The sequence below is a fragment of the Lepidochelys kempii genome, chromosome 2 (genome assembly GCF_965140285.1).
Source record: "Lepidochelys kempii isolate rLepKem1 chromosome 2, rLepKem1.hap1, whole genome shotgun sequence".
Taxonomy (NCBI): Eukaryota; Metazoa; Chordata; order Testudines; family Cheloniidae; genus Lepidochelys; species Lepidochelys kempii.
In genome coordinates this window covers 234,075,116-234,101,654 of record NC_136381.1, presented here as the reverse complement: position 1 = coordinate 234,101,654, position 26,539 = coordinate 234,075,116, and the positions used below count along the sequence as shown (strand labels likewise).

General features: G+C 35.5%; 1 protein-coding gene and 1 long non-coding RNA gene across 2 annotated transcripts; one reads left to right on the top strand and one right to left on the bottom strand.

The window, feature by feature from the left end:
* Positions 1 to 236: 236 nt before the first annotated feature.
* COMMD3 (COMM domain containing 3) lies at positions 237 to 4,924 on the bottom strand. The gene is made up of 8 exons (XM_073334223.1): positions 4,740 to 4,924; positions 2,964 to 3,075; positions 2,802 to 2,865; positions 2,682 to 2,716; positions 2,274 to 2,334; positions 2,130 to 2,186; positions 1,975 to 2,034; positions 237 to 895 (listed from the first exon to the last, which is right to left on the bottom strand). The coding sequence occupies exons 1-8, from the start codon at positions 4,876 to 4,878 to the stop codon at positions 836 to 838; spliced, it is 588 nt and encodes a 195-aa protein (XP_073190324.1). The 5' UTR covers positions 4,879 to 4,924; the 3' UTR covers positions 237 to 835.
* A 171-nt stretch (positions 4,925 to 5,095) lies between these two features.
* Positions 5,096 to 26,383, top strand: LOC144930249 (uncharacterized). The gene is made up of 4 exons (XR_013635419.1): positions 5,096 to 5,137; positions 6,623 to 6,726; positions 7,733 to 7,832; positions 24,265 to 26,383. It is a non-coding gene; the product is annotated as an uncharacterized LOC144930249 (long non-coding RNA).
* The last annotated feature ends 156 nt before the right edge of the window (positions 26,384 to 26,539 follow it).

Below are 26,539 nucleotides of genomic sequence, written 5' to 3'. Positions count from 1 at the left end.
GGAGGGATAAGCTTCCAGATAATGCGGTGGAAGGTGTGTCTGTGAAGAGGTTGTGGAGACAACGCAGGTCCCATTTCAGTTCCATCTCTACATCCACACTCAAATGACAAAGGATGGACTTCTCAGCAAGAGCAGACCTTGACCCATTGCCTGCCTCGGTAGATTGGTGCTTGCTCTGAGTTTTTAATGAGCAAATCCGGGACAAGATCAACGAATGGCAGTTTTACCTCCTACTGTAAAGTTTAAGTGAATTTTAATCTCACACAAGGTGCAACATCACTTGGGAGTGAAACGATACAGCAATGGGCGGACAACCGCATTACAATCTAACCAATGAGAGCGATAGACCCTTAACAGTATCGCACTGAACTAGTTTTTGCCTTTTGAACGATAATACTGTTCCTCCAAGGAAACGTCATTTTAAACGGAGCTTGTTTTCATCCACAAAAATAGAGAGAAGAAATTAATCCGTTTTATTATAAGGTGTGGAAAAAAATCAGAAAAATAATATTTCAGAAGAAAGCACAAAGTAAAATAAAGTGAATATTTTAAAGACAAATCAATTATCTAGCACTCTGACATAAGAGTAGTTGTGATAAGAAAACAGGACTTTAACAAAACATACATTTGACTGCACAGAAAGAGTAGTTACACTTCCTAGAATAGGGACTTTCAGATTCAATAGCTGATACATAAGCAATAAGGTTTAAGTGTGTGACGACATGATATTTTTAGAAAGAAGAAAATTGATTCGTCATGTTCCCTACGAAGAAACTGTTAGGAGTCAGTGCACTTTTCTTCCTCTTGAACCCGGTGGATTGTCAATTTCCTTCGATCACATCTGAGATGCTCTTTCTAGGCTTTTTGCTGCATCTTTTAGTTTTCCAACTAAATCCTAAAAGATGGAGTACTTAATTTTAGAATATATTTGCAACAAACTGGCTATTAATAGAGACAAATACATATTAATTTTTAGATACTCAAAATGGGAAGAGCAACACTTGCCTCAGAGGACTTTTATATTTGATACAAATTATTTAAATGTCAATTAAAGTAATAACTTTTACGATGCTTCAATGCTTAAAGTGTTCCACATATATTTGCAAAAAATAGCCTTTCACATGGATCTTTTACTAAAATATTAAAGTGTATTTTTAACATGAAGATTGTACCAGCAGTGTATTCACAGTTAACATTAAAAGATACTTATCACAATAGCCATAAGCAAATTTCAAATATTTTGAAAATATTTAATGTCAACTTTTATGCCAACACAATCCTGCAGTCAAAGCATGTCAAATTTAATTCACTCAGCAAAACCTAAACCTAACCAAAATATATCTTTGCAGGTAAAACAAAGTTTCTGGGAAACATTTCACTTGAGTTTAAAATGTGTAATTGGAATATCTTTGCATCCCCCTATCCCCCAGTCTCTCAGTTTTTCCCTAATATTTTTCGGTATAACAGCCCTCCAACTACTTAATTACATGCTTAATAGCTAAGCAGAGATCAATGTATATTTCAATTCATTACTTCCTCTTTAGGTGCAATTAGCACCGATTAAAACTCCTCAGTTTATACATTTTAATCAATCATGCAGTGGTTATCCAAATACCATACCGTTTTCTCCTTTATATTTGCTCTGTATCACAGGAGATCAAAGTTGTAGAAAAATTTATGGATTTCCTTTCAGATTAGCATTACATTTATAAGAAATGTTTTCCATTCGTTTCTAAAGCCTTACCAACAAAAGAGTAAAACCATGTAAATAACTTCGTGTACCTGGCAGTGGCAGCTTCACATCAGAAGTACAGATACAATAAAATATTGCATTTAATATGTTTTTACAAATGGCATTCCTCCCAACCCCATATATTTTTTGAACTGTTTACAATCTTTGCAGTTGATTGACACCCAATCAAAATTCACAGCGTTGCAGTCAAATACAGAAACAGTGATGACGAAAGAAAATACCTGTAATTGTTCCATAGTGCAACTAAAACTAACGTCAGGGTGTGATCTTGAGTCGCTGTTCTGAAGGAAAAGAATAACACCTGTTTAATTAAAATGTGTCCTGAGCCTGGAGTTGCCTTTTATCTACTTATGCTGGGAAAAGTGATATACAGTACCTCCACATTTAAGGTCACCAAATAGGCAGGTCGATAAGTTTTATGAAGTTGGTTGGTCTAAAGTGATAACAAAACACACACAAAAATCAGACATTACCACAGAGAAGGAAATCAAATCAAAGTTTCCTAATGTGGTAAGATTACCTTGATTTGATATTCCAGGCGCCAAGAAACATCGGTTATGTGCAGAGGACATCTGCCTATACTGAAAGATACAATGGTTATGTGTACCCTACCCTAAAAGTAAAGGTCAGTTTTTCAAGGCTTTTGGTCAACAAACGCTAACAAGTTTTTACGATTTTCTCAAATGACTGTTCAAAAGTTCACAAACTTTATTTAAAGAAGAGAGTGTTAAATGGGGAAAGGAAAAGTTAATATTTTGTTTAAATTTGTGTTCAAAAGTATTAAATACAATTGAACGGCTTTTGTTACTTTAATAATTTAAATAGCTCATTATAATTCCCCCCCCCCCATAATATATTTGAGTTTTTGTTTGCTTGTTTAAATAATATCTCTAACTGAAAAATGACTTCTGCTGGCAGAATAACCTACCTTCCCAATATGATTTCCAACGTATCTTTGTTTTTCTGAAAAAAGGAAAACATGTATTTGCCAACTTCTACTGAATGAATAATTATAAAAGGGAAATATAGTTTAAAATTGGCTTAAAACCTGATATTCGGTGCAAAATTGTTCTATTCTCTCTCTATCAAATTTACAGTCTTCTAGATATGTGCTAGAGAGAGAAAAACAGAAGTGTATTAGTCTTTGAATAGAAATTAGCAGTATAATTTAAGTAACAGCCACCAGAAAAATAGGGTAGCTTCAAAATACCTTATAGTAGATTTGTCGGCTTTGTGTTTTCCAGCCTCCAGTATACAAGTTGCAACTGCTGCATGGCAATGTTTTAATACTGTTGGGTCAATATGTTTCAAGACTGGGTGATCTAAAATAAATGAATTACTGATGATATACTTGTTCCTGAAGCCTGAAAACAACTTAAAAGGGCGTCTTCCTTTTTAAAATGAACTGTTTTAAGACGTAACAAAGTAAAATGTTTCATAATTTAGAGGATGGCAGCAAACTAAATGTGTAGGCAATTTATTAAACCAAATACAGCACAAAAGACAGGTATTTTCATATTGTGAAAATAATTGGTAATACGTTAGTTTCAGTAATAAGTGGGTACATGCTTCTTCCCTCAACCCATTAAAAATCTTACGTATCACAGGGAAACCCTTAACTTCCCATCACCCACCCGCAAGCATTTCTCAGAGCCTTATCACCAGAGACATGGAATTAGAATCTGACCTCAATTACATCGGTGTGAATTACTCCGGATTGACACCGGTATAACCGAGATCAGAATCCGGATCATAAAATTTTAAAGAACATAAATACAAAGGTTTCACAGATTTTCTGAGTATATTAGCTCTTTTTCTCCTAATCTGCCCTTCCAGCCATCCCCCACCCCCATTTTATTCAGTTCATTTATGGAATTTAATTCCATGATCCAATTAAGAATAATGTAAATGATAAACTAAGGGCACGAATTTGCTGGGATTGCCATAGAAAGAAACATCCCACAGGGAAAACAAAACCAAACAAACCAAACAAAACTTTTGTTCCTGACCCAGGAGGACGCACGGACACAAATAGGCGGATGCCTTCCTTTTAATTGCTATATAAGTCACACAATTAAACACTCAAGTACTCGAGTTTAGTGTAAATACTCCTCCAAATAACACTTTACGTCGGAACTATCTGCAGATTAAATTTCACCAAAAGACCGATTAACCCCTCCCCCAAGCCAACTAGAATTTTGTTCAACAATTACACTTTTAGCTACAATCACCCCCAAAGTGATTTCCATTTTCAAATAAACATTTTGGACTATATTGCAGTCACAAGCTGAATAATTAAAACAAACCCTGTTGTTCCACCCTACTGCTGTGCCAAGCTGCATGCCAAATGTCAACACACGATTACTTTGCATGTGCAATGACTGACCAGGCAACAGATTTGTACGACCCAAACTGCACTGAAAATAAATAGGTCTGGGAATTAAAAATACATACCAGGGACATCGACTAACGACTGGGACAGCAGATGCCAAAACCAAACTGGACCCACTACCACATACAAATTTGACCCATGCCATCTTCATTTTAACCTCTCCCATTGGCAAATATACTTGGCTTAACCTCTCTATAGAGCTGTTTCGAATAACCAGCCAGGACAAGAAGTGATAGTTACCCAGCTGTCCAAAACATCCACACTCCTTTCATTCAACTGGAGCTTGCAATCTCTTTTAGGCCACGAGCGAGAAATGCAGTTATTTCTGCAATGAAATAACAAAACATGGGGGAAGAACACTACGTGGGCAAGCGATTACATTGGCGTTTGACTTGCTTGGTGCAGGTGGCATCGTATGCGTTACAGTGCAGGGACCTAGGGGTCTGGCTCTAGCTACAATTAGCTACAAACACAAGTCACAATAATGTAGCAGAAGATAAAAATAGATCCATTTTCCTGTCTCTCTCCAGCTCCCAGAAAGTCACTGCAGGGCTCCTTTCCTCTCCTGGCATTTACTCGAGAAGCAGCGCTTACCTAGAGCTACCTGGTCCGCCTGGGCGTTGAGCAGGCTCTGGAAAGCCGTCTGGAGCAGAACCGTGTAGGCGCTGGGAGAAAAACAGCCAGAATCGGCTAGGATCTGCAAGCCGCTCTGCACATACTCCGACAGCTCCATTGTGAGCGCTGTGACCTTCGACACACAGCCCACGTGACGCCGAGGCTCAGCTGATCTCGCCGCTCCGGAGGAGCTGCAGCTAGAGTGGCGGCGGCGGCGGCTGCCTGTTCCAGCCCAGCCCCAGAAAGCGAGAGGAGCTGCTGCTGCTGCTGGAAGCTGGGCACCCTTTCTGCCGAGCTAGACACCACACATAAGTGCTTTTGTATTTAGCCCCCCCCCCCTTCAGCTTTTCAATGTCTTCTGTGTCTCCTTTACCAGGGTAGGAGCAAAGCCATTTTCTAACTAAAAATAATAAAACTCTAATGGACGTCCATTAATTTTACACACTTTTGGTGTTAACCCCCATCCCCCTTTTTTGCGGTGTAAATACCACCACTGATTTATTTGTAGGGAACAGCAAAGGAAATTCCACGCACACACTGTAAACTGACTTTACCCTGGCTCTGAACTTTAAATAACTTTCCAGCCCCAGGGAATACATTTTTTCTCCTCTTTTCTGCTATATATCTTCCTATGGTTTACATTATCATTTGTGAAATGAATTACATGTTATTTACATCAATGTGCAGCTTCCAGATCTTTGTATGTCTCTCTTTCTTCTAGGAATTGCACAAATAAATTGCTGAATAACTCTACTAGTATCTTGTAGATGGACACTATGGAGAGAGGGCATTCAAATTGTCCATAATAATAATTATTGTTATTATTATTTATTAATGTATTATTATATACGATTTTTAAAGCTGAAATAGTAGATGTATATTTTGACCTGATACTTTCTCGAGTGCTGTGGAAATCTGAATCTGTCTGATTTAGTATTTGTTCTTCCATTATGCAATACAGGCCTGATCTTGCAAGCACTTATTCACATGCTTAAGTTTACATACTATTAGTCCCATAAGTATTTGTAGGATTGGGGCCTTAAAGTTTCTTTTGTACATACAGACATTTTGTAATATGTATACCTATAAAATGAAAAAAACTGATATCCGTGTAATGTTATGGTTGAGAGTTTACATACACAAAAATCAGAGAACTTTAGACCTAGACCCCCAAGGTTTTCCATTTAAATCAGTGGAGGTTAGGAAACTAAATACTTTGTGGATTTAAGCCTTAGTGCTATGATTTCCACAGCAAATATAACTCAGCTCTTTTTCATATACATAGAATTTTCTATTAATATATATGGCAATATATTTATGCTTTAAATATATGAACTATGTAATGTTGCTGCGGGAACACTAACTATGAATTTTGTGAGTAATTTGTGTGTTTAAAATCCCATCTGTAACATTCTATTAATGTACTTTTTGTATGTCTTTACAAAAAATACAAAACCAGAGTTTTTGTGCATTTACTTGAGTTAGATCCAAATTATGATACCTCAACACAAATACACTATTTGCTTGAACATGTAAATATTATAATAAACACGAGTGATTGTATTTCAGGGAGCATATTCAGATATATGCATACAGTTTGTGTTTATCTGGATTATTGCACTGTGGGCTTAGCCCTGCTCCTATTTGAAGTCAGTGGCAAATCTTCCAACGACTTCATTGTGTGAAGGATTTGGTGCTTGAAACAGTAAGGAAATGATGTATTGCAGCACAACTATTTTAACTCATTAATACTTTTATTTCTTAATATTTTTTCCAATTTATTAAAGCATAACTTTTCACATTAAATTGGTTTAGAGTAATATGAGTGTGAAAAAAGTGCAGCCTAAAAATTTCATAAACAGGACAAACTTTATCAGAAACTTGCTGGATGGAATTTTACCAAGCTTTCCCAGGAAGACCCAGTATTTGGGTTAGTGAACTAGCAGGAGAAATGTCAACGAAAATGGTAAGTTTTGCAAAATTATAAGCAACCAAAATAAGGGCTTAAAAGCAAAATGCTCCTGTAACTACAACTATATTATCCCTATAGCAACAATATAATATGCATTCTCATATATAGAAAACACTGGTGTAGATAGATGCCACCTGATAAATAGTATTATTTTGATTGATGACCCTGTAAATGTTGAAGTAATATATTCCTAAGATACAAGGTGTTGACATAGTATGTTATATCAGCACTTTATATTTTGTTAACTTGTTATTTAAATGCTGTGTTTTAAGATTAACAGTCTATATTCAGTAATAAGGCCCTTTGATGGTATTTTGAGTCAGCTAAGGACCAAATCAGGTGATTGACTCTCATCTGACATCCTCAGTGTAAAAGGCCTTATCATTATAATATATGAATGCTGTTGTATAAAAATAAAATGACAATCCTTGAATAAAAAATAGAACAATTTGAAACGTTTTTAGACATGATACTTGCCCTGCATACCTGAATGTTCTTAGCCATTCCATGTGTAATCTAGCACTCCTTACTCAAGCAAAACTCCCACTAAAGTCAAGGAGAATTTTTCTTAAAGGGACACCATCAATTTAAAATCTAGGTAATTTTAAAATATGATTTAAAAGTATACACCTGCTCCTGAGTGTCCCTGTCTACTTTTGTGATTTTAAATTCACGTTTTCCTATTTTTAAAAAGATTTATCTCTCCTCTGTTGCTATGTTAAAGACCTACACAAATGACAGGGGAAACAGTGAAACTGTCTGTCTATGCACATTGTGCTGCCAAATGCATAAAGTAAAAAATATAAAAAGAAAGAAAAATATTTTTCTGTAATTTCTTTCAGCTTTACTCATCCTAGCTGTTATTTGTAAGAATAACAAGTAACATATACCTATATTTAATATTAAATATTATAATTAACATCAACACAATTATTACATAAATTGAGACTTCAATTTTGCTCATCTTCTGAAGTATGTTGCTATCACTTTTTGTTTGCAGGTTGATGACAGGGCTTTCAGCAGATTGGACTTCTGCTGGGAAGCAGCAGTGAAAAAACAGTTTTCATTGGGAGTTACGAGAACCATTTATAGTTATCAAGGTAATTAAAGAATAGCATCTTATCTTTTAAAAATTTCATATTGGTATCTATCTCTCTGTCTAGTGATGGCTGGATAGATAGATACCTAAAGGGCCTGATCCTGCAGTTGAAGCCAATCAGAGTTTTTCCTGAGTACAAATTGCAGGATTAGGTTTTATAGGTTTAGAATTACTGTAGTTTTCCTTTCAAAAAGACAGTCTCGTTGTGTAGGCTTAATTAAATTCTTTAATGTTACTCTAACATACATTTTTATGTTTCTTAATTAAAAAAGAAAAATAAATGAGCTAAGAGTCTGTATATGACTCTTCACATTAGCACAGCCTAAAATGTAAATGGGTAAGAAGAACAGCATTTAGTTCCGATTTTCCTTGTACTATGGGCTGTCTTGTCAAGCTATTGTATAAACAGAGTTTGTGTACTTAGGGCCCAGTCACCTTCCTAATTAGGGGTGGGGGAAGCACCCATTGGCTGCAGGATCAGGCACTTAAAATATAATGTACTGTATACATACCATACTAGGCTTCAAGATAATGCATTCATACTATTGGAAAATAAAAATTAGAAATCTGCTCTGCATTTTGAAGCAATATTTCTGTTTTGACACATTGGCTGCAAAGTGAAAGTCATCGGTGTTATGATCTTTGAAGCCTGGGCAGACAGGGATCTTGGTCAGTTTCCTTTTGCAATAGTGAAAGACCACAGAAAGAAGGGGAGAGAAAAGAAGGCTATCTGTGCAGCTGTGTCATATAATAATAGTATATAGTGACTGTTTTACACACATATGAAAGAGACTATATAAAATGGAGGAGAGAGGAGATAACATAAAATGGAGGATAGGTCAGAAATATGAACATAGAGTTACAGAGGAAAGAGATCACCGGTATAAAATAAAGGATAACTACTGAAAGAAAGATTTTGAAATACACATAAATAGCACAAAAGCCTATTACAGAAATTCATACTCTAGAGTTTTCTTTACATTTACGACATTTTGCAAACTAAATTATAATTAACAATGTATTTCCTTAAATGCCTGAAATTCATGAAAAGATTATACATTAGTTTAGTTTATCTTCATTGCAAAAATCATATTTTTAATTTAATCCGCCCCAATATCTCAGTCTTTTTGTCTTTTCAGATAGGAGGCCAAGTTGATTCACAAATTTGTCAGGTTAATGTAAGTGCTATTTTGTTGCTCTCGCATAATGTGTGTGTGTGTGTGTGTATATATATATATATATATATATACTAAAAACTCTATTGATTGTATTTTCCAAAAGAAAACTAACCTGAATATTAAAAACGGTACAAAGTAAATACATTAAGATTAAAACAATAATTAATGAGTCATACTAACTGCCACAACCCATTTTCTATTTTTTTCAGCTGTAAAGAATTCATTAAAACTAACATTGCAATAATATTCAAAATTGAATGATAAATCATTTAGCATGCCTAGAATAGTTATTCATGAATTGTGCGAAGTTGGACCAAAATAATAGGTTCTAGGTTTGCATCTTGTCTTCTGCGTAGTCTTTTCCAGTGGAAAAGAAGATATGATAACCTAGGAAGATATCCTGCCATTGATATTATGCAAAACCGTTACTGACATCAGTGAGAGTTTCATCCACAGATTGACTGAATGGAATTTTGCCAGGGTAAGGAGTAAAAGATAGTGCCCACTGATTATGTAACAATGAGTGTATTCAGCATGTACAAATAATTCTGATTTAAAAATACAGTTTAGGATCCTGCCCTTTTCTTTTAGGTATGTACTCAGTTTTCCTTTTATAAAGCATATTTTATTGGAAAAAATACTTGAAACAGATTATAAGAGAAAAAGAAAAATGATAAGGAATAAGTAAATAGTAACAATGAAACATAACTTTCATTTGGTGCATATCTAAAGAGAAATCCATGACAAATATAGGCCCTGTTTGCTTTCTTAGATCAATCAGTGTTGTAATAACGATGATTGCAATGATAGACAAAAAGAACATACACACCAAAATGGCCCAGGAACATTTCTCCCATCTACATTAACAGAAAACAAAATACTGCCCTGAACCAAACCATGACCCAGATTGTGCTGTTGATAAGGCTCTTGGAGGTATTTCTTTCATAAGGTATAAGCGTAGAACTAGTCACAATATATTTTCTAAAAATAATGATGCAGCTTTTCTGGCAATTTTTTGATAAGTATTGAATCCTTGATCCAATACAATACATTGTCTGGTTGTAGAAAGGGCCTCTCCAACAAAACATGCCTAAAAGTGGCCCAGAGATAGTGCTAATCAATAATGTAACAAATCAACTTTTAAGTGAAATATATCAAAAACATTAAGGATGTATTGTATACTTTCTGTAACCTGTGATGAAAACTATTGTAGTTTAGTTTATTTCTGATCATGTATTCAATATACCTTATTCCAGTTTTACTGTGAAAACTAATGTTGCCAGTTTTGTAATCTTGCTAGATTAAGTGGGATTGGTGTTTCATTTACAAAAATGAAAAAGAAGCATTATCTATTTGCTATTAATTGACTTCATTTTGACTTAGTCACAAATTACTTCTATTTGTCAAGAAATAAAGTTAAATCTGGATCTGTTTTCCACTTTCCCTTGGCACATGGGAACAGTCCCATATGTCCAGAGAACAAAAACCAAAAATCTTTATGAAGGTCTAGATTCTGCATATCTGAATTATCCACTTTTTAATCTTAACATTTTAGTTATTTGAATTTTTTTCTTTTAATAAATATTCAGAGGTAGAAGTAGTCTGGGTAATTGCGCTCTTTCAAAGAATCAAAGTCAGTTCTCAATTATAACAATACAAGCAAGTGTTTTAAAGCATAAAGGTTTTACATTTCCCCCTCTTTTTACTTAAAAATGTCAAATCAATTTACACCAAATTTCACTATAAAATTGATTTGAGGCTGAGACCTCATATGCCTAACAGTGGCACAGAGATAACTTGTATACTCATATGCCTGAGCTCCTAGAAAAGGGGTTATTAATTAAAATAATATAAGACTTATATAGCTGTTTTAGCAGGCACCATTGTAATATATAGTATAATATAATAAATCTCATATAATAGTAGTTCTGCCTTTTTGTGAGTTTCAGCATCATTTTTAAGTCTTGCTAATAAGATGAATTACAATTTATTGCATTCTCAGCCTCCCACTTTCTCACACACAAACAAAGCAGTCTATGTAGACATTTGATATTTCTTCAAGATAAAATTCTAGCATATCTTACCAGATTTATGGAGATTTATTTATGAGGCCTATATAAAGGGTGCAAATCTTTAGCAGTGAACAGAGAAGCACAAAAAGTAAACCCTGCTGCATCAACAGAAATGCTGATTTAGTTTTTGTAAATTTTAGTCTTATATTGCAAATAAACACCATTTGAAATACTTACAAAGTACGATACAAAATAAATCTTTCTGGGTTTTCATATTTTTATTCTCTATTTATGGAGAACACACATTTAATTGCAGTAGTCTTTAATACGAACATTTTTGCTACCATTCAAATCACAACACTGAAATGATTTATAGAAATCTAAAAGTTGTGTATATAATTTATGCTTCCCAAGAAGGGTTCAAACACAGACATGCATTCACTACAGTGAGAAATTGTCCTGCACATTTAAATTTCTATGTGCTTTAGTTTTATTGAAAAGAATCTCATTTTGCAAGTATTTTTAGAAAGCAAACCAAATACATTTTAAGACATGTCAATGTTTTAAATCAGTCTTACTTTACCTGTTTATATCTCCTTGTTGCAAAGATCATAGCTTTGCTGTTGGAAGCCTATACAGAAAATATTATGTTCTGTGGTTATTATTGTCACCATGCATTCGCAGTCTGTCACATTAATACTAGGCAGCATATAGAAGAACAAAAAAGGAGTAATTTTTGTAAGATGGCATTCAGCAAATGTGAGTTATAAAATAGATAAACCCCTCAAAAGAAATTAAGGCAACATGTTTTTAGATATCACTTTTTCTCCAGGTGCTTAATATCTGGCCACTAAAATCTGATTTCACGTGGGGCCAAATTGATAAAATAATTTTATGTTTGTGTAACAAACAGGTGTTTTTCTTAGCTCTGTATCTAGTTAGCTTCTTATCAAGGAAGATAGATACTCAAAATATAAACAGTTACCTACATTCTAACATTTACAGAGATTTTTTTATGGTAGTTTTACTTCTATTCACATGAAAGATTCAGCAGTTGCAAGCAGCAAAAGTATTTGTATAAGAGCCACAAAGATAGTGTGTGGTCTGTAACAATGATAGGAAAGTAACAAATGTAGCAGGTGCCAGAATGAAACTATATTGTATTTTTGGAGAATTAAAAGTGTTGAAATTTGGGGAAGAAGGGGGGTTTAATTGAAAGTGTTTGTTTGACAGATGGCCCAAAATGGTGCTTAGATACCAAATGATAGGTACTTTAGAAACAGCTAGGGTAGACAAATAAATTCTGTGGTCCTCATACAGCAAAATTCCGTTACAGTTAGTGGGGAATACCTGAGCAATTTTTAGAAAATGTAAGGATTTCAGATTATTTAAATTAGTGCAGCTTCCTTGAATTACTGGAGTTACATCGATTTACAACAGTTGAAACATTCCCCCATACAAATTATCTCAAAAAAGGGTATCAGCTACCATAAAACATACTTGCATATCCCAAAGCAAATATAGTTTGAATAGCGTATTGATGTTTTCTTGAAATACCTACATTAACCTGAGCAATGTGTTCAAAATTGGGCAAATTTATGTATGGTGTCAAATTATTTTGGTTTGATCATATCAACAATTACATATTGCATTGGTCACTTTTAATAATCTATGAAACTATAATAGTATATGCAAGTTAATGTTGATAAGGAGAACTGACAACTTGGGAGCTCTATTTTGCTCCTATTGACTTCAGTGGGGGAAGCATCAGGCCCTTGCATTGAAACAATTCTGTACATCAAACAATTCACAGATTGTGTGAAGGAAATGTGTTAGATTTCTTATAGTTACATCCCATATTTCAATTCCAATGCCTAGCATTTCTGACATAACTATTGAGCTCATACAGTGAGATCCTGCAAACACTTAAGCAATTAAATCCAAGTCTATTCATGTGCTGAAAATGATGGTTGTGTTTAAGTGTTTGCAGGATCAGAGTCATAGTTCTTAGATTAAAATTCTGTCCTATATAAACCAATATTTTCAGAGGGATATAGACTAACAATTTATAACATCTTGATCTAGTCTTAATTTTTTGGGCTCAATTCATAAAAGAAGAAAGATGCCAATTAATAGAATTTTAAGCAGTAATCAGTGGGGTATGTGGATTATCTCATTTATTGGCTACATATACTGGATCTGATCCTGCAACAATTACAGAAATAATCCTTAGACAACTAGTACCATTGAAGTCAATGGAATTTTGCCAGGTTAAGGAATAAAGGGTAGTGCCCACTGATTATGTAACACTGAGTTTATTCAGCATATGCAAATAATTCTGATTTCAAAATACAGTTTAGGATCCTGCCCATTATTAGATAATATTTACATGATGGTCAACATGGGAAAGCAGAGAAGAACCCTTATGCTGATCCTAAATACAATAATTTAGCAATGCCACATAAAAATACCAGTATTCATGTACTCTCTGTTTCATGCAAGATTTATTTGTTTGTGAGAGAAAATTACAATGGTTGGCTGGTGAATTAGATCAATAAGCAGTGGTGTAGTGATAGGGGAAGGTTCTTTTACTCTTGGGGATTTTGGCATCCTAGCACCACATTTGAATCGATAGGAATCATCAGATACCCTAATCTCGCTTTACCAACTAGCATTAGGCCTGGGGTGATGGAAAAAAATGGAAGGAGAGTCTGGGAAACTGCTGTTTTTGTATGTTATTATACACTGGAGAATATGACGGTGTTGATACCGATGTGGATGTTACCTGCATATGAGCTTAACTGTATGTACACTAATTATAATGGTCTCATAAAATTAGTATTAACACTTACTACAGAAAATGCATGTTACATATAAGGCTTGATCCTGAAGTCCTTGATCAGCCTAAACTTCCATTGAATTTCAAAGAGAATGTTGCCTGAGAAGGGACTTAAAGATTTGGTCCATATTGTTGAAAATCTTTTTGCAGATTTGTCAATATTCTGTCAAAATGAATACTAACAAGAGCCACAAAGCAAAATAATGTTATTACACCAAAACCATAAATGTTAGGATCCTATCTTGCGATTTCTTACATTAATTAATATAAAGCAATGTGGATGTAGTAGAGATGATAAAAAAGCAGAGCTAGATTTACAAAAGAATCCCAAGGATCCAAAGGATATGAAGGAATTTGAGGATCCTATAGTTTGGTTATAAAGTGATTTCGGGGTGTGAGGGGTGTTTTTTGTTTTATTTTGTTGGGTTGTGTTTTGTTTTGTTTTATAGTACAGATTGCTGATGATTTTTTTTTTAATTAGTTCATCATTGAGATATAAGGCCTAAATCTGCATCGCTTGCACATCCCAAATTCCTACTAACTCTGGAGGGAGTTTTAGGTGAACACACATTGCAAGATCAGGATTTAGAAAGCTGATGAGTGGGGCTTTTCTAAAATAACACTGTCTTTTTCAACAATATGTTTTTTTTGCTATAATTTTATTTAATACAAGATCAAAATATATTTCTTTCAGTATTTGTCAATGTGCACATATGAAGAATTTGAAATAATAAATAGTGTTTTTATGCATATGGTATAATCAATAATATTTAAATGTGATACCCTGAAAGTGTAGTTTATTTTATACATGAATATAAGTATCGAAAGCACACCCTGAAAAGGTATAGTTTATCTTATACATGAAGAATTTTCTTATTTTAAAATCATCTGTCAGTTCTTTGTTTAAATGGGGAAATTACGTATAGAAGCACCTTTTCTCTTGACAAAAGCTTTAATATCTTATGCCCTTTGTTCAAAATAAAAATGAGGTACTCCTTAATTCCAATATTTTCACACATATCACAGCATTGCAATGTCTTAAGCATATAGTCGCTGTATAAGATCAAGATATATGTTTATTGACAGAGTAATTGATCGTCTCAGCCAGAAATCCTGTTCTCAATACCTACATGTAATACACATCCATAGAGCCAAATCCTGAGGTCATTATACAAGTTTTAGTCAGGCAGGCTTCCATTGAAGCCAATGAGAGGTTGCCTGAGTGAAAACTGAGTAGCTGTGTCAAGATCTGACACATAGCCTCTTGGCTGCCAATCCCTGGGCCCCCAGTTTGCATGGCTACTACCCACTCATTAGTGACTTGGACCTTTGCCCTAGAATATAGGTGCCAGGCAATAACAGTTCATGTAGTCAGCCTGTACAACAATGCAAATGTGATTTTTTCAGCAGAAAGTGTGGGCCTAATACTCAGTAAAACTGGGCACTACATGTCTTCCTTCACTTGATTCCAGAGGTACTGGAACAAGGGAGGAAAGAAAACTATGCAATTACTGGTGCTTGATGGTTCCAAAAAGACAAATAGATCTGGAGCAGGTGCCTTGGAAACCCATGGAGGCCAGCTGAGAGGTGTCAAAATGTGCATAACATGAGCAAACAGCAGAGCAGGCAATGTCACAAAGGGGCTAGCTGAACCACAAAGGAGTGAATCGAGCAGAGCTCCACAAATGCACTGTGCATTGCCCTAAGAAGTGGGCAATACATGCCAAAGAGGCATACCCCAGAGTGGTCAGCACCAGCGTGTGTGCATGATGCCATTTCATGTGGAGCAAAGGAAAACAAAAGATTTCCATGGTCTTGTGCCTGGGAAATGCCCCTGGTTATGATGAAAATAGTCAAATCAGAAATGAGATGATTGTCTGTCACTAGTCTCATTCAGCCTGTGAATTGAAGTAGATCACTTGAAACTTCATGACCCTGCATTTGTAAATGCCTAATTGCAAAGTGTAGGCAGGTAGAAGGAAGAAGATTATGCTCCCTTTTGCAGTGCCTGTCAGACTAATGCCCATAGGCCACACTTGTCCCTTGACCTTGTTAAATGTGGCCCACGTGCTGGAGGGAGTACAAGCAACTTTTCTGACACATTCCCTTCCCATGTGCTTTTACTTCACTATGCTCCTGTTGATAGTTTTCAAGAACATGGGAGTACAAGTGACTTCCTCATGTGTGCTTTAAAGCTAACGGAGCTACAGCAGCTAAAAAGCCCATGGAGATGGAAAAGGAGCATCAGGATTAAAAATATTTTCCACTGCTTGTGCTCTGTGTTCACGTATTCACTGAAAACACCTGGGAAGCAGAATAGGAAAGCAAGAGCAGAAATAAAAAAAGAAAGAGAGGACAGGAACAGGAAGAAAAGGAGAGAGAGACACAGCCAGAGAGGAGCAAGGAGGAAGAAGAACAAAAGAATGCTGATTCAGGGGACAAAGAAAAAGGAGAGTGTGAATGCTAGAGGGAGACATATTGAATGAAAAATGAGAAAAACTAAGACAGACAAGTAAGAGAGAAAGCAGGAAAGGGAGAGGACAGGGACTGAAAGGCAGAAGAAAGCTATGCAAAGAACACGACAGCAGAAAAGGGTAAACCCTCATAGGTGTGCATGGTTTTATTTTAGCTTTTAATGGTGTGTTTTGTATGTGTGTTTTGTTTTTTACAAAGCTAGGAAACTGGTGTTTTGGACATTCTCTATTGCTGTTCCTCCCTTCTTTAGTCTCTAGCTACTGATTCTTTGTTTCTGCTGCTGCCTTCTGTCTCAGTCTATCTTCTGTCCCCGTCCCCCCTCCCCTTTTCCTTCTCTGTCTCTCTTTCTTTCAATGACAGTGAATGGGGATGTAGTCCATTGGTGTGTGAACAGGGCCAAAATTTTCTCCAACCTGCAAGTAAGGATGTTGTTATTCTTTTAGTATTTTCTCTGAGAAGGCCCCGTTGAGACAGCTTGAAGCCATCAGTGTAGATCTGAATTAGCATATGGGGTCAGTCTGACTTTTGCTCCATGATAGGCAGGGGCTACGGCAAAGCCTTGATTTCAAGGAGCTTTACAAGGAACCAATGCTGAGAAATTTTGAACTTTAGTTGATGAAACCCGAGAGAAAGTGCTGAGGGGGAAAAAAAAAGTAAGAAGAAGATAAAGATAAACCTCGGTTATCCTTACCTCTTAATTTCCCTGAATGTTGCGTCTTCTGTGTGTGCATCATTTAGACTGCAAACTTTTCCTGGCAAGGACTGCTATTTTTCTGCAGTATATAGCTCTAAGCACGTTGTTGGTGCTAAACACATAATAAAATTTTTATTTATATATTTTATTATTAAAATGAATTTTGTCCTGAATAGAAAGTCCTTGGCTTTGAACCCCAGAGTAGTGACAAACCAGGGAAGTGGCAGTGATGGGGCTGATGATCCATAGGCTGCACTGATTGTGGGAGTTTTCCCACCCTGTGATATGGGGCTGCTAGTGCCAAAGAAGTTATTCTGTCCTTATGTTGGAGTAGCAATTGTAGAACCCCATCACAGCCTAGGAGGCAGATTTCTTTGCCTGCTCCCAAGCACCCAGGCCAGTTATTTAGAGGGGATAAGAAGAGGATTTGAGCCATTCTGCTAGACAAATTTTTGCTAGAAAAATTTCATCAGGATTTTGGGCATGTGGATAAAAACAAACACATACCATTTATGAGATTAACAGATTTGATTATGTAGTTGTGTCAGTCTATATTGTCATAAAATGACAGTACTTTACACAAATGAGGCAGAATTCAGAATATATTGTAATGGATCCAAGAGAGCTGTTCCTTTAGAATATAGTTTAAGAAATAGATGGCTCACCAATATAGCTGAACACCTGATTGACTCTAAAAAGCTCTTTTTATCAGGCCGATAATATGAATTTTCAAATGTAGAGACTTACAAAGTACCTATTTACCTAATCCATTATGTATTACAGTCTGCTAGTCAAATGTTATGAGCCAAATTCTCTGCTGGTATAAATGGTTCAGCTCCAGTGAAGACTGTGGAGTTGTGCCAATTTGTGCCAGCAAAGAATTTGGCTCCATCTCTTTAAAATCACATGTTATCGATATTTTACAGACTAATTACTTCAATTAACCAATCAATCAAATGTTATTGCTTATGTTGACATTTTTGCAAATAAACAAGTTACACAGAATTGAAACAGAGTTAAGATAAAATAGTTAACTTAAAACATCAGTAAATGAAGAAAAAAACTGTACCCCAGAATTTAATTCACGCTGAGATCTAGGTTCATTAGTTAATGCCTGTACAGCTCACTGAAGGTAAAAAGTGTTACATAAGTTCTAAGCAATATCTATATTATTATGGGAAGCTGGCTTCCACCTTACCTGTGAAGAGATGATGCTTCCATAATTGTTTTGTAAATATATGGTTTTATGTGGTAGACAGATGAATAAATAATATCTGATGCTGCATCAGTCATTCAGGCAAAATTCCCTTTGACATCACTGGGAGATTTGCCAAAGGGCTGCAGGATTGGGCTAATAACAATAATAACAACCAATATGTAGGCAACATGAAGGTTATGACAATATTAACCAAAGGAAGGGAATGGAATGTTAAAACTGAAACTCTCAACCACCCCATCCATAATTTATCCTGTTACGACTAGTTACTGCAGTGCCACAACAAGGCAAGTCCAGGGCTACATTTCAGCCCTTATTTTGAATTCTCTTACTTTTAAACATTAATATTATTTAAGCCTGACAGTTTGTTTTGGGGCATTAATATTACACCAGTACAGTAGTTTCCGATTTGATGGATTACAAAATGTGTTGGGTTTGGTCACTATTTTATCACTGGTTAGGAGAATAATCTTTTTGATTTGCCTCACATAGCTATTAAATAGCTACAGAAAGATTGATTATGGTACTATGAAGTACTTCATCATTAGTAATTGTAGGAGCCAGGATATAAACAGATTTCATGACTGTGTGCACTCTTTATTAGAATATCTGAAAAAAAGATCTGTGCATCAGTTTGTTGTGGAAATTTCTGGCCAAACTGATTTCTTTGGCTTTCCAGTGCTTCATATAGCAACGTGCTGTTATGTCACCAGCGCTGCACTAATGAGGACTTAAGTCACAATCATATTAGCAGTAAGAGACAAACACTCAATAAAACAAAATACTGTAACAACTGGAAGAATATATATGTAGCACATAATGAGCCTGATCTTGTCCCCATTGGAGTTCATGGGATTTTTAGTTGTTGATTTCAGTGAGAACGTGATTAATCCCATCATGTGTGCTAATAAATTTAAATATTGAACTTGATCTTTCACTTTTCATGTCGGCAAAACTCCTACTGAAATCAGTGAGAGTGTTCCTGAATATGTAATGCAGGATTGGGCCCATTGCTGGTAACTTATAGCTGCTATACAGGCTTGCCTCTAGGAGAGCAGGCAGTGTCTGCATTTGGACTGCTAAATCAGATTGTGTCTGTGATCTGTGTTCATTCTGCATGCTTGCTAGAATAATTTATTATGATACTGTACTTCCAAAGAATACATTCACTTCCAGGCTCTCTATAGTAATACCATATGGTTGGTTCAAAATAAACATTCCAAACCAGTGCATTTTTCATCTTGAAAAGAAAATGGCAATGCCAAAGCAGTTTTGTATTTATTCAGTACCTACTGTCATTGCATTTGACACTAGGTACAGAATTAATATATTTTAAAATAGTAATTACTCTCTAGGCCTTTGCATTGATTCCCATTTATTCTTATTCTTCATTTATTTTGTTGACCAGTGCTGTCAAAATGAGAGGATAACCTGCTCATAGTATTAATTTTCATGAATTATTGCACTATTTGATATAAAACTTTGTTGTTTATTTTTTCATATTTTGAATAAAATGTGTCTGGTTTTATCTGAAGCAGAATCCATTTCTAGAATTCAGGTTGCTCTTGATGTTACCTTCCTGATACAGAAGTATACTGCTGCTGATGCACAAGCTTAACTAACCAAATAAATATTCAGTGTATGTCAATCTTTTGTGCACTATTAGACATGTATTACTTTGTATGGCTGCAACATTTTGACTGACAGCTCATTTATTAATGCTGCTTCTATTGAAAAAGCAATGCAGCACTCTAAGGGTCTGGGGCAAAATGACCATCAAAGTCATGGGAATTTTGGCTGTGTAAAAACTGCAGGATTGTGCCTACAATGGGCCAGAATATGCTATCAGTTACACTCCCGCAGCCCCTATTGACTTTTGGCTCCAGTGAGGTGGCACCTGTTTAAATGACAAAAGATTTAGCCTCCTGTCTTTCTTTTTGGTAGAGTGTTAATCTTCACTAGCACAAGACTCAGTACTTCTACCTTTATTTAGTATAGCTTTTGATTGAAGTAATATCCTACATCTGGTACAAATCACTTAACACCCCACCTTTCTAAGATGCATTCATTCAAATTAAGCATTCATACTGGATAATCTTGTGCATATTCATGCTTTCTGAAATGGTTTTCTAGATAGATGGACTAATTACTTAGAAAAAGTGATATCTATATGACAGTGCTCTTTATTCAAAACTAGCTTTGTTTGCTATTTCCATTTATAAGGAGTGGGAAAAGTTGGATATTTTACCTGTCATCTGTTATAAAATGAGAAGCAAGACCTGCTCTCACTCCCAGTGGTGTAAGTGGAGGTTTGCCACTGACTTCAGTGGGAGCAGGAATAGGTAATAGTAGTGAATTATAATGTCACATATAAAAAACACCAATGTGTACATAGTTTTAAAATAAAGAAACACCTATATTTTTGTATTTTAATGTAGTCTATGGATAACTAGCCAATGTGTATACAAAGTCTGCCTTTAATTAAGAGAGGTTATTATGGTGTCCAGTTATAAAATTATTTTATATAAATGTTAGGGATGTCAATCGCAGTTAACTCAAGTGAATAACTCAAAACCAATTAATTACAAGTAATCGCAGTTTTAATCACACGGTTAAACAACAATTGAATACCAGTTGAAATTATTATAAATATTTTTGGATGATTTTCTGCATTTTCAAATATATTGATTTCATTTACAACACAGAATACAATGTGTACAGTGCTCACTTTATATTATTTTTATTACAAATATTTGCACTGTAAAAAAAGATAAACGAAAGAAATAATATTTTTCAATTCACCTCATACAAGCACTGTAGTGCAATCTCTTTATCATGAAAGTGCAATTTACAAATGTAGATTTTTTTGTTACATAACTGCACTAAAAAAAACCCAGTGTAAAACTTTAGAGCTTACAAGTCCACTCAGTCCTACTTCTTGTTCAGCTAGTTGCTGAGACAAAAAAGTTTGTTTACATTTATGGGAGATAATGCTGTCCACTTCTTATTTACAATGACACTTGAAAGTGAGAACAGGCATTTACATGATACTTCTGTAGCTGGCATTACAAGGTATTATGTGCCAGATATGCTAAACATTCGTATGCCCCTTCATGCTTCGACCAATGTTCCAAAGGACATGCTTCCATGCTGATGATGGGTTCTGCTCCATACCTATCCAAAGCAGTGTGGTATGTAGAAAACACCCAAAAATATTTAAATGAATGGTATTCTGTTATTGTTTAACAGTGCGATTAAAAATGCAGTTGATCATGATTATTTTTTTAACCTCACGATTAATTTTTTTAATAATTTGACAGCCCTAATAAACTTTACTACACTATCTGCAGAATGTGATGGTGAGGTTATTTGCAATGATGGAATAATTAGAATTTATATTAGGTTTCTAAACAAATATATAAATGTGTGAAAAATGCTGAATTATTACTTGAAAATAGAGTTTCTTGATTCATTATTCATATTCTTCTTAATTTTATCTTGGATTAAAGAATAATGTTTTGTTTTGTATGCTACTGGTCCAATTTGTTAAATTGTGATGTAGGTTTGCTTCTATTTGAGATCAGTATTGTGTAGTTTATAGGAAAACTAAATAATCTCTGTTGCCACAACTGGAAGTTACTACTATAAAACTGTAATATTATGCACAGTATATAAAAGCATTCTCTACCCAAAAATGTTATATTGAGGTTACACACAAATTTTTATTAGAAATCGGAGTTTTTACTTTCTCATAAATCTCTCCAAACATTCAACTTTTGGGCTGAAACTTGCTGTGGTTGCCTGGCCCCCGTCACAGTAGCCCCTGGAATCAGTGGAAACTGACCCTTATGCCATGTGATTGCATAATCTTTTATAACTCGGACCAATGTCATGTGACTGGAGCAAAGAACTAAAGATTAGTTTCTCACAATACTCCTGCATATGGTACCTTTATTATGATCCTAAAGGTGATTTTTTAAAAAAGAGCTAAATCTGTTTACCTGTTTTTGAGTTAGCTGAGCATGATAAAATATATGTTTTAAAATACTATTAAATTTAAATCCTGCTCTCCTTACTCACATGAACTCAATGGGACTCTTCAGACGTGTCGGGCAAACAGGACTTGGCTCAGTCTGGTTGTCCTTGAAATCATGATGATGATGATTGATTTCCAGTGATCTGCTGTGTATCATTTATCTACTGTACCTTCTGCTACTGAGATTTTGTTTAAAAATCCTTTTAAATAGTGTTGTTTAATAATGATTCTTCTCTTCTTCCTAACTGTAAGACATATAAAAGAATGACAAGCTCTTAGCATCATTTCTCTACATAGCATTCCAGGAAATAGATAATTATACATGTTTGCTGATTGTCTGAATCCCAGAAAAGGGTATTCTTACAAGTGTTTTCTGTACATGACCACAAAAACCTATAGTGTTATATAAATACTGAATAATAGAAAAAATAAAATTGTAATAAAATGTTCTTGTATGAGACTCCAATAATAAAGCATTTCCGATTCAAGGTAGAAGGCTTCTTCCTGATACACGTGGATGCAGACATTCATGTTCCTCCCCACCTCAAATATTCCTTTCATGTAAGGCTCCTTTCATTGTGAAAGAGCACTGGGTTTCCCAACAGCTGATGGATAGATTTATGGAACTGACAATCCAGTTGTTCTTGAGGAACCGGATAGATGCCGCAGATTGGATTAATATGTTATGGGCTGGATTGCGACTGGCCTTTACGCAACGGAACTGGTATGATAGTATGCAAGGTCCAGCATCAGTTACAGAACCTGTGCCTAGGGGAGCCCAAGGGTCGCTCCCTCTATGCATTCCTGGGAGATGGACATCCCCTCACATGGAGCAAGGAGAAGGCAGGGTCATGGCTGTGTCTCCACTTTTGTACCACCCCAGGATGAGCAGGCTGTGCCATCCTAAAGGATGATGCAGTCTGCTCACTACACCCACTCCTTGGTCTGCTTGGAGAGAGATTATGTCTCCTTTAGATTCCCCTAGTGTGGTGTTCCATCTCCAACAAGGGCAAGTGCATCCAAAGTTCATTGTTTGGTAGCATGTTGTTAAATAGTCTTTTTTATGTTATTGATTAAACATTGTATTCTTTCCTTGCTCCTGATCCTGCAGTCATTTCTCAGGCAAAACTTCCATTGACGTCAATGGGACTGAGAACTGCAGGATCAGGTCTTATGTTTTATTTCAATTTAATACATTATTTTAACTGAATTTTAGAAGATCTCTGTTACAACAAAATGTAAAGACAATAACTGAAATGGTTTAATACTTCAAAATGTTGTTTTGGTTCGGCTGGGTGCAATGAGACAACGAAGTCCCAGAATATTCACACAGACAATATAATTGATTTATGAAACCTTGTCAATCTTGCTCCCATTTAACTCAATGGCAAAATTCCCATTATCTTCAGCAGCAGCAGGATTGGATCCAGAGTTAGACCATAGCTGGCAGCAAAGAAATCCAATAGTTCTTAATGGTTATTTCTGGTACACAGTCATTTGTGTCCTCTTCTTTGTGTGACACAATTGCATTTAAGATTGATGTGCAATAGTAAAATTAAAGCAGCACAGAGTACGAGAAAAATGTGCAAATAATATTAAACATAAATTTCACTTTTGAAACTTGAATCTTATATTAAAAGGCTATGAGGTTATCTCTCGTAACTTTGGTACATGTCGTGTTTTTAAAATAGTTGCTTTAGTGTTGCTGTGACCTTACATTAGAATAAACTTATTTTGCTATAATAGGCTGCAGCCTGACTTTACTCACACTGAAATCCATGGGGTCTTTCTTTCTTTCTTTCTTTGCCAGTGAGCTATATGGGAGGTATATCTGGTCTTTATTTAGGGGTGTCTGATAGACTGCGATGTATTTTTGTTTCATATTATTATATTTATAACAATAGCTTGATATTTTATAATTGTAATAATAGTATATGTATCCAGTAACGTTAATGTGTAATTGTTATGTTTTATGTATCGCAGAGGATCTTAACAGAGCCCTTCCCAGTGACTCTCAGAGAGCTAGACTTCTGGTTCTAAGCCCTTGATGCACTGCAGCCAGGACATCTGTAGAAGGAAAGTGGAGCTGCCAGTAAAGGCGACTGTATTATCAAATGAGCTGTGCTGAAAAAAAGCCTCCTCTTTCTTCCCCCTCCAAGAACAGCCACACTGTAGACTCAAGCCACCAGCCTCCCCAGCACATGCCAGAGGCAAAGGAGTCAAAATAAAGGCCTTGTCCCCAGGCCAAGAAGGTACTTTGAGGAGGGAAGAGAGAGGAAATAACCAGGGGATTGATGAACAACAGGACTAGACGGAGGAAGAGAGAAATCAGGCACTGGAGCAAAGGAGCTGCCTAGAAGTCTGGCAGGAGGAAGCAGTGTGGGGTTGGGTAGGAGGAAGGAGCGTGATGTCTGAGGGAAGTAAGGAGATTGGTAACAGAGGAGAGGAAGGGTCCAGATGGGAGAAAGAGCACAGAGTTGGGAGGAGCCAGGAAGCAGTCACTAGTGCACCCAAGGGAGGTCGGTGTATGGGACCTGGGGAAAGAGCTGGAAAGTGGGATTGGGGTGGAGATGGAGGAAAGAATTAGTGTCTGGGAAGAGATGCACTAGGCTAGAGGGGTCAAGCTAAGCTCAGAGGACAACAAACGTATTGTGTGTGTATAGTTGTGTGTTTTGTGCAATCACAAATTGGAGCATGATTTGGCAGGGAGGTGGTCCAGAAGATGATTGTTCTAAGGACTGTTTTATGCTACGAACCAATATGAATTGCTTCTGCTTTGGACCTGCTGCTCCTGATCTCGTTGAAATCAATGGGAGTTTTGCAATTGACTTCTTGGGAACAGGATCCATGTCTTTTATGTTTACAAGAGACTCAAAAGTAGCAAAAGGTATATTTGGTTCATTTGTAGTTTTTTATTAGTAAAGTAAAAAGTCTGTGAAATTCAGACCTTTTAATGTCCCTTCAGTTTAAATAGTTTTTAGAGGTAATTATTTTAAGAACAATTTCACAAGATGTTACCCGAGGCAAATCATATAAAATTAAAACAAAGAGTCTGTCAAATTCCAAGTCTGTAGGAAGTTTTAAAATTTTTAGTCTTCTGGAATTCCTCTGGTTCACGATTTATTCTTGATATATGCCAGAAGGAAATATAAGGCACTGAAATATATACAGAAATAAATGTAATTAAATTGAAATAATAATTGTAATTATTTGAAAGCAAGCACAATTCAATATCGATTTTAATTGTCATGTAAATCGTAATCAGATTAACATGATTTAAAAAAAATCTGAACTTTGTAATAGAACAAGGCGTCTCTATGTATTTTTAAATTATGAAATTTTGCATTCACCTAAAGCTTAGAATAGGAACATGTTATAAAAATAAACAAGTAACAAAGACTAGAAGTTAGTGCATCACAGACTATCTCTTCAGATAATGGATAAAAGTATAGTTACTAATCACTGAGAAACAGCTGTACTAGTTATTTGATAATTTCTTTAAAAATAATATACAGATGAAAGCTTCAAGATTTAAAAAAATACATGTTTAAAAAGTTATCAGTGTGCGCTAGTTATTTTAAGTCTCATAGATGGTTTTATGGTTAGATACCTACAGTTTGCTCATATAAATGAATTATGTTCTTTTCTTTGCTGCTCTGTCTGGTATATAGAAGTCTTGTTGTCAGATGTGGGGCCAGATTTTGTTCACCTTACACGTGTAGGTACTCTCCTAACTTAATATGTTGGTCTTTTTGTGTAAGACAAACAAGATTTGGCTAGGGATTTCTGTGCTCTTTGTTAGGGCTTGATCCTGCAAACACATATGTGAGTAGCTTTATTCAGATGACTAGTATCATGGAGCTCAGTTGGACTACCGGTCTGAGTGAAGTTACTCAAGTGCATAAGTATTTGCAAGATTGCATCCTTAAAATGTCAGAAGACTTGTGTGTGACTCATACATCTATGCAAAGACAGTACAAATTTGAACTGAAAAGAAAATGTACAAAAGAGAATGTTTGTGATAGTTTAATTGATAATGTACCTATAAATGTATATACATTTTGAAACACATTTTATTTACATGTACCTTGTGATGATTGTATGTAGCTGCTAAATTTTATGTTTCAAAAATAGGAATTAAGTATTCATTCTAAAAATCTTTACAAATACTAGTTACTGTGCATACTTGCAGCCAACCCAATTTTTAGTTGCACAAGCATAGTTCAGAATAGTAATCAATTTCCTCACTTGTATGACA

What these genes read in the sequence shown, in the direction of transcription:
- COMMD3 (XM_073334223.1), bottom strand. Translation starts at nt 4,878, where the DNA reads ATGGAGCTGTCGGAGTATGTGCAGAGCGGCTTGCAGATCCTAGCCGAT. An exon ending in GCCGACAAATCTACTATAAG is followed by an intron (nt 2,866 to 2,963) that starts GTATTTTGAAGC and finishes TTCTCTCTCTAG; the next exon opens with CACATATCTAGAAGACTGTA. An exon ending in TGGTGACCTTAAATGTGGAG is followed by an intron (nt 2,035 to 2,129) that starts GTACTGTATATC and finishes CTTTTCCTTCAG; the next exon opens with AACAGCGACTCAAGATCACA.